Source organism: Malus domestica, chromosome 06, assembly GCF_042453785.1.
Source record: "Malus domestica chromosome 06, GDT2T_hap1".
NCBI classification, from domain to species: Eukaryota; Viridiplantae; Streptophyta; class Magnoliopsida; order Rosales; family Rosaceae; genus Malus; species Malus domestica.
This window is the reverse complement of record NC_091666.1, coordinates 13,450,610-13,460,292: the sequence shown is the minus strand read 5'-3', so window position 1 is coordinate 13,460,292 and position 9,683 is coordinate 13,450,610. Positions and strand designations below refer to the sequence as shown.

The 9,683-nt window shown below is 33.5% G+C and overlaps 1 protein-coding gene across 1 annotated transcript; it reads left to right on the top strand.

Moving 5' to 3' along the window:
- The first annotated feature begins 8,023 nt into the window (after nucleotides 1-8,023).
- On the top strand, nucleotides 8,024-9,291 carry LOC103437326 (leucoanthocyanidin dioxygenase-like). Its single transcript, NM_001293838.1, is given in 2 exon segments — nucleotides 8,024-8,532; nucleotides 8,727-9,291. Coding segments are annotated over 2 exon segments (1,074 nt in total).
- The last annotated feature ends 392 nt before the right edge of the window (nucleotides 9,292-9,683 follow it).

The window sequence follows — 9,683 nt, the reverse complement described above, 5'->3', positions numbered from 1 at the left end:
GCTAATTCCACCATGCTCTGGACACCTAACCTCATTTTTTAAATTTGCCCATTCATTTTTTTATTAATTTTTAAATTATAGGATTATCTTTAAAATTTAGTCGGATAGCTAAACAATGGGATACAATGATAAAAAAAAATGGAAATGAAAAGTGGGTGTAAACAGGCATAAGTCAACGAGTCCTGTTAATAATCGAATGACAACTTGAAAGAGTATTGTAAGCCCTTTTGAAGGCCAAATGGTCACTATCTATTTCTAATATATAAATCACTTTTTTATATACCGTGTATCTTTTCCCTTTTGCTTGCAGAAAGCGATTGGATATAATAATCCAAAACTTTAGTAACAAGTCTCGCCCACAGATATCCCCAAGAGGCCTTTCATCGTTCAATTCCTCCGCGATTTAGGTCCACCCAATAAATGCTAATAAAATCGCTATCATCGTGCTTACAAAAAAAAGGATATATTATCAAGAAAATATTTAATTGAAAATAGTATGTATAAGGATCGATCTAGCAATATTTTTCTTCACTTGTAAGTGAGAAATCTTGGAATTGATTTCACCAACGGGCAAAGCATTCAAAAGATTATTAGGGCTACTCTATTGTGAGATTTAGCCAACTCTCCAATTTTTTATTGTAGATAATACCAAATGTATTCAGAAGATTAAAGTAGATAAATATAAGTGGAACAATCCTTATGGAGAGTTATTTTTATGCATTATTTTTAGGCTTATTAATTGGAATGCCCCCGGAAACTGCCATTTAGTCTCAATTTACCCATTGAAACTGGTTTTGACTCAGTTTACCTGATGAAACTGATATTTTCAACTCTTTTGATCTCACTTCACCCAATTCTGCCGAAACCTAACATACATATCCATCATACTTCAAACAATGACTACAAATTCACCAACAATATGATCGAAGAATCACCTTGGTGAGACCAATCTGAACCTGTCCAACCCAACCCGACTTTAAACCCGAACAAGTATGGTTTTTTTTTAGTTATAACCTGCCTGAACCCAACCTAATTTCAACCCGTCTATTGATTGGGTTGAGTTGGGTTGATCATTTGCGCGTTCATCCCCCACCTAGCCCGACTAACCAAACCCAATCTAACAAGATTATTGTAACTCATATCAATTAATGCTTATACTACACCCAAGTGAGCCAAATCCAAAAACCAATGCCCTTTCTAATATTTTTTTTAATAAATTACCCTTTATAATTATTTAAGCTTTTAGGGAATAAGAGGCTTTGATTGGATTTGGATCTCATTTGGATCCAAATTGTGGGGATCCTAGGGATCCTCACATCTTAGTCATTCATCATACATTTTGCGTTCAAAAATCATTTGACTTTTTTTATTTTAAAATTAAACACAAATAGTAGCTGACCAAAACTGGCCACATGATGTTTGATGAACGGTTAGGATGTGAGGATCCCTAGGATTTCTACAAAGAGGATCCGAAGAGGATCCTCATCCACTTTAATTGGTCAGCCCATATTCGTAGTTTCTAAATCCTAAAGCTTTATAGTAGATTGATTTATGAAATTAAAGTTAACTAACTTTGATGCTACTTGCTTAATTTTTTTGGAAATTCTTGGAAACTAAGTTGTTACAAGATTAAACTTGAAAAAATTGGGCAATCCGAACCCAACCCAAGTAAACCCTAACCCAATTAAACCTGAGCCAAAATGAACCCAAGTGAAATCCAACCCGAACCCTAGCCCGAATTGTAAAAGTTGGGTTAGGATTGGGTTGACCATCCAACTTGCCCAACCCGTCCAAGTTGCACCCTTATTACATTTTAAGCCTTTATTTAACTAAACCATTAAAACTAAAATGTCCACAATGCCCTTGAATTTAAGAGTTCTTTAATAGAATGGGGTAAAGTGAAACCAAAAGAGTTGAAAATGTTAGTTTCAAGGGGTAAAGTGAGACAAAACCAGTTTCAGGGGGTAAATTGAGTCTAAATGACAGTTTCAAAGAGCATCTCGATTAATAAGCCTTATTTTTATTCTCTTGCACACTCTTCTTTAATTTTAAATATCGAATTGAATAAATAAAAATAAAAGAGTAAACTTGATATAAGTCTAATTTTGTGAGTCATTTTGTTGGGTCTATTCACTCACTATCCACGTCAATCTTTTTTGTTTTGTTTTATTAGATGTTGATAAATGTCATTCCTTATTTATAGGTTTATTACTAAGTTTTAGGAATGAATATAAGAATTAAATGTATGGAAGATGAAATTCTTTACTATTTTCATGGATGATACGTAGATTAATTTTTATTTATTTTCATAGATACCTCTATTACAAGTTAAATGTATTTTAACAACCTATGGTATATGCATATATGATGAATATAAATTTTTTAAACTATTTTCCATGAAAGTGTTTAAGTTTTCCTATTTAAATATTCAAATTAAAATATGTGTAAAGATGCATAAATCAATAAATTTATTTAAAGTTTGACAAAAAACAAAATTATTTAAAGTTAAAAATGGAAAAAATTAGACTAAGTACTAGTTTGGTATGAGGTGCTTTTATAAAAAGTGGGAATAAAAAAAAATTGAGCTAAAAAAAGTATTTAATAAACACTTAAAAACAACTTATTTTCATAGTTTTTAGTAAAAAAAGCTGAAAACGTGAAGCAGTAAAAATGAGCCTATTCTCACAGCACAACAGAAACAAGTTTTTTTCAAAGCACAGCAATACGAAACTAGCCCTAAATCCATCAATAGCTTAAATTTTTGAATCCGATTCAATATCCTAAATAAAACAAAAATAGTATCAACAATACGATCCACTGGTTTGTACAGCTGTTTACTTTCCGCAACTAGTTTTCTTATAAACAAGAATATTTCAGGGACAAGGAGGAAACTTATAAGTTGCGAGAAAGAAAAATAAAAAGGGTTAAGTGAGTAGATACCGGAGAAAGTAAGCAAAGTAATTGGCAGGTATATGCTGACTGAGAGTTGCAAAGTGGACACACGAGGCACCAAACCAACCAAATGGTCTTGTTCAATCAAGAAACTTCCTTTCCAATCTTCACACCCCAACACGTACAACAATTGAAGACCATTTTTAAGAAAATCACAAACATATCGAAAAAGAAGAGGACACAATTAAAACAACGCCCTACAAATTCTAGAACCTGAAGAGGACAACGTAACAAACCCCAAGCATGTTAAGTCACCCATAGATCCACGTTGCTTTGTTGCTTTCTACTGTAAGTATTTTTCTTTTCGTTTTTTTCTTGATTATAAGAAAGGTTAAAGATCCTTTGCCTGTACAAAAGATTCATTGTTCATTGTCAGTGAATCACAAGTTGGCACAAGTATAAAAATAAAACTTTTAGTGATTCACTTCTATATATGTGGGATTGTTTTAGCTTTTACATTTTTACATGTTTTCTCACGTGTTGAGAATTTTCAAGTCAGACACATGAATAATATGAGGGTGACGTAGAGCACGTGTGACCGTTAGACTTCACATATGGGTCAACCTACTTTGATACCATGAGTAAAATTGAGGTTTCACCATAAAATTAATTGGCAATTTGGAAGTAGCCCAACCTCTTATAAAGTCATTTCAAAATTTTTCATTTCACCGATATGAGGCTATTTTACCTTCACATCTTCACTATATATCGAGTCAGTATGTGGGTCATAAGTAAAAAAAATAATGACTTTTGATACCCAAAACATTTAAGCAATGTTACAAGACTTCCAACACGAAAGAGAGAAGCAATTTCTCCGTTACAGCTTACCATATTAAAAAGGGAGTTTTAACGAAAAGTCCGTGGTACTGTTCATTTTAACGAAAAACCACATTTTTACACTAAAATGTCAAACCTGGTACTATTCATTTTACCCTTTATTTTGTCCTTATCATTAAAACTCAAAGTTTTCAAACCCTTTTCATTAGTTTTCCTTATTCAAAATGAAAATACTTAGAATTCACTAGTAAGTACTTTCTATACTCACTTTTTAATTTGGTTGAATTAAAAGTGTCACATGTTTCTTGTTTTTCAAAGCTCAATAAGAATTAAATAACATGTTTATTATTTTAAAATAATAAAATGGGTTAAAATATCATTGGCCAAATTAACAAGTGAGTACTTGTTAGTGAGTATCCAAGTTTTTTCATATTAAAATTAAAAATAGACTAATAAGGAAGGTTTTTTTTTTTGTTTGCTCGTTAGGGTTAGGTAACACGTGCTCAACAACCTGATATGAACTGAATAATTTATATTCACGCCCTTAATTTAGGTCTCCACTACATGTTTACGTAATTCATAACATGGCCTACTACATATGCTAATTAAAACGCTAATCTTATGTATAAAGCTAATGGAAAAGTGAATAGTGATATGGTGTTACCAAGCTTCAACAAAAATATGTGGACAAAAATGCCCCTAAGACAAAAAACTTCAAAGGCATCTTAGCTATAATGTGATTCAATTTCTCTATTTTTAAACACGTTCAAAACATCTTAAGAGGCGTGTAATGTCGATTATAAAAAAAAAAGTCAATCCCATGCGAATAGTAATGTGATTAAATTAATTGTCAAATGATTTTTTTTAACAAACAATATTATATACACTAAGGGGAAGGAGGGTGGGCTTAGCCTCACAATGGACTAGTAATAATGTGATTCAATAAGTTGTTTATTAAGTATTATTTTCTCTATTTTAAACACATTCAAAACATCTTAAGAGGCGTGTAATGCCGATTATAAAAAAGATTTTTCGAACGCGGATAATAATGTGATTAAATTAGTTGTCAAACGATTGTTTTTATTTTTTATTTTTTATATCAAACGATATTACCTACACTAAGAGGGAGCAGGGGTGAGCTTAGCCTCACAATGAGCTATCAATAATGTGATTCAATCAATTGTTTATTAAATATTATTTTCTCTATTCTTAATGTAAATTCTATAAAGACCGATTTTATTGTGGGAATTCAGCTGTTTTAAATAATTTATGAGGGGTTTCTTCTAGCATGATCTAAGATTATTCATTTACTTCAAATATTTGACTTTCCTTTTGTCAATTCATGCATATAAATACATTTAAAACGTGTGCGCATAGCACGCCGTGATTCTAAAAATGCCTTCATCATTTTAATTAGTTTTGTTGTGATTTTTTTTTTTTTTTTGTGTGATGGTTTTGTTTTATTTGATTTGATTTGATTTTTTAATTAGTACATCACAATAGGTTACCAATAATGTGATTCAATTTATCTATTTAAAAACACGTTCAAAACATCTTAAAAGACGTGTAACGCCAGTTATAAAAAAAAGTCTTTCACATGCGGATAATAATGTGATTACATTAGTTGTCAAATGATTGTTTTTATTTTTATTTTTAACAAATGATACTATCTATATTAAGGGGGAGGAGATGGGCTTAGCCCCACAATGGGCTAGCAATAATATGATTCAATCAGTTGTTTATTAAATATTATTTTCTCTATTTTAAACACGTTCAAAACATCTTAAGAGGCATGTAATGCCGGTTATAAAAAAAGGTCTTTCGCGGATAATAATGTGATTAAATTAGTTGTCAAATAATTTGTTTTTTTAACAAATGATATTATCTATACTAAGGGGAGGGGGTGGGCTTAGCCTCACAATGGACTAGCAATAATATGATTCAGTTAGTTATTTATTAAATATTATTTTTTTCTATTTTTAAACACATTCAAAACATCTTAAGAGGCTAGTAATGTTGGTTATAAAAAAAAAAGGTTTTCTGCATGCCGATAATAATGTGATTAAATTAGTTGACAAATGATTGTTTTTTTTTTAAACAAACGATATTATCTATACTAAGAAGAAAGGGGGTGGGCTTAGCCTCACAATGGGCTAGCAATAATATGATTCAATCAATTGTTTATTAAATATTATTTTCTCTATTCTTAATGTAAATTCTATAGTGAATGATTTTATTATGTGAATTCAGCTGCGTTAATTAGTTTATGAGGGCTTTCTTTCACCATGATCTAAGATTATTCATTTACTTCAAATATTTGACTTTCCTTTCGTCAATTTACAGTAAATACATTTAAAACGTGTAAGTCGCGCGTAGAACGCTATGATTCAAACAATATCTTTTGCACACGCATGAGCTCGTGCATGAAGGCTAGTTCTGTATTATGGTTGATATCAATCCTAAGAGTCAACCATCGAAATTGGTCACTTGTCCCTACAGCAAAGTAGTATTTACTCAAAACCTTGAGCTATATTATCAAACTTAAAACAAAATTAATAAAGTCGAAGACGTTCGCCTATTAATGTATATCGAGATCAACCATTTGAATTATAAATTCTTATGATTAACCAATGACATCCTTTTATCTGGTATGTACCATTCACTTGTTGTATATGTTTTAAAATCGTAATTATGGATAAAACGTTAATGTGTAACAAATTTTAAAGAAACAGTGCGTGTCATCTGACCAACCTACCACGTTAAAAAAAAGTATTCGCTAAAGTTTTTCTTTTTTGTATGTGACACTCGGAGGATGATCGAAAAACAAATGAAAATTCACACACAAAAAGTCATAAATTATTGGAAACATAGGTTACTGATTCCTATGTATACGTAACTAGCTCATAGTTGGACCTTTAACCAAATGAGATAAGAGACAATTACAATCACATCTAGGATATAAGAAAAAATTGTAGTAAATAGTCCCTTAACTCTAACTTAATTGGAGCAATAGTCCTTCAACTAAAAATCCATGACCAGTAACTCATCAAAACATGTAGCTATGGTCATTTTCGTCAACTCCGTCAGAGTTTCGTCAAAATGAATCAGGTTTGAAGGACCATTGCTACAATGGGGTTAAAATTAGGGATTATTGCTCCAATTGGGTTAAAGTTGTGGGACCAGTACTACAATTTTTTCATTTGGTTTTTCATATTTGCCCCTTGATTCAATCTTAAGTGAGTGGTACGTGACTCATTTTGAGTAAGTTCTAACAGAGTTGACGAAAATGATCATAGCTGCATGTTTTGATGAGTTAAAGGACCAATTGTCAAAGATTTTTAGTTAAAAGATCATTGCTCCAACCGGCTAAAATTAAGTGACCATTACTGTAATTTACTCAGAATATAAATAAACTATTGTGGGACGAAGTGGTCGAAGACAAATAAATGAATTAAAGTTAGAAACTGAATCATGAATCCCAGATATGTTGACTGCTCATGCTCAGGCTCGAATTTGGAATACAAGAAGTTAACATGCTCTCTGTATACAGGATCCGAATTTGGGATCCTAACATATGAATTTCGAAATATACGCTAAAACTCTTTACAAGGGTAATAAATTTTGCTTAAAACTAATTAGTTTCTCGAATTGAGTTAAAATTACTATAAATGTCTGAGAAACGTACATTTTTTGTACAAACGATATTACTGGCGAGAGGTTAAACATAAGACTTGATTGTAAAGAAAAATATTGTTACTTACTTGAATTATAAATCTTTATTATTGAATAAGTAAATGCAATTAAGTTTGTAAACCAATAATTAACTTAATTTTGATAGTCAAACACCTCATATAAAGTGGAAAACCAAGAACCGGAAGCATTTACTAAGGCGGTTAGGGGTATCCATGCACGCTTTCAACTTTCCAGTCAAACCTCGGTCGCATGATGAAAGTCTGGTGGGTGAGATGTCACATGTACAACAGCCACATGCCTACTCGAAAAGAAAGAACACATTCTTCACTCTCCAACACGCTCACTTACTCTTGCTAGTGGTAGCTAGCAGCAGTATTTTCCCTTCTAAATTTTGTAAACCCAATTGGAACCAACTACTCATTATAAAATCAACGTTACATTATCAATGCCCGTTAAACCATTGCTTCATCAACCCACCACAAAAAAAAAAAAAGAGTGCAGGGCCTGCATTGTTATCGCAAAAAAAAAAAAAAAAAAAAAACAAACGAGTAATATACTAGCTGAGATAGTATATTCTTGTTGTCGAAAGCCAGCTCCAAAAATGGTGAGCTCTGATTCAGTGAATTCAAGGGTTGAGACCTTGGCCGGCAGTGGAATCTCAACCATCCCAAAAGAGTACATCAGACCTAAAGATGAGCTCGTAAACATTGGTGACATCTTCGAACAAGAGAAGAACAACGAAGGGCCTCAAGTTCCCACCATCGATTTGAAGGAGATAGAGTCTGATAACGAAAAAGTGAGAGCAAAATGCAGGGAGAAGTTGAAGAAGGCAGCTGTGGACTGGGGTGTCATGCACCTTGTGAACCATGGCATCTCCGACGAGCTCATGGACAAGGTCAGGAAGGCCGGTAAGGCCTTCTTTGACCTTCCCATTGAGCAGAAGGAGAAGTATGCCAATGACCAGGCCTCTGGTAAGATTCAAGGCTATGGAAGCAAGCTTGCAAACAATGCATCTGGGCAGCTTGAGTGGGAGGACTACTTCTTCCACTGTGTATACCCAGAGGACAAGCGTGACTTGTCAATTTGGCCTCAAACACCTGCTGATTACATGTAAGTACTTAAAAATCTTAGCATGCTTAATTGGTGTCACAATCATAAACCCTAGCCTAAAATTTTAATTATATCCCCGAACTGATTAAAATTGTCAATAGTTTTATATATATTTGTAAAAGGCCCTCCTCCCCACAAGTAATTCTGGTTCCGCCGCTTACTCTTGTTAACATCAATCTTTAATACCTTGGCAGTGAGGCAACCGCCGAGTATGCTAAGCAATTGAGGGAGCTAGCAACCAAGGTACTGAAAGTTCTGTCACTTGGCTTGGGATTGGATGAAGGGAGGCTGGAGAAAGAAGTTGGTGGACTTGAAGAGCTCCTCTTGCAAATGAAAATCAACTACTACCCAAAATGCCCTCAGCCGGAGCTTGCACTTGGTGTTGAAGCTCACACTGACGTGAGTGCACTCACCTTCATCCTCCACAACATGGTTCCTGGCCTGCAGCTTTTCTATGAAGGAAAGTGGGTCACTGCCAAGTGCGTTCCAAATTCCATCGTCATGCACATTGGGGATACACTTGAGATTTTGAGCAATGGGAAGTACAAAAGTATACTCCACAGGGGCATGGTGAACAAGGAAAAGGTGAGGATTTCATGGGCTGTTTTCTGTGAGCCACCAAAGGAGAAGATCATCCTTAAGCCACTGCCGGAGACCGTGTCTGAGGACGAGCCGGCAATGTTCCCACCACGAACTTTTGCTGAGCACATTCAGCACAAGTTGTTCAGGAAGAGCCAAGAGGCTTTGCTCCCCAAGTGAAGCGGGTTGTGCTAAATTATAATATTGTTGTGAACTATCGTCCTAATAAATCTGTTTATGGCATAGTTGGTATGATATATCTTAGTTTCCATAGTATGTGGGTTTCCTTTTTGCACTTGGCTAAGCTACTCCTGTCCGCCTGCTTTGTTGAATAATATTGATTTTATGTCCTTGTACCTGTGATGAATGGCTATTTTCAAGTCAAGATTTCAATATATGGGTACTTTCATTTTCTATGCAACTTGGCATCTTCACGTTTGCATTTTCACAACACATATTATGATCGAACTGTTTATATATTAATCGTTAATTGTTTAAAGATTATTTTTATATAAAAAATCAAAATCGAGATTTTTGTTGTAGTCCTATTTGATTCGGAATGTAATTGTGTA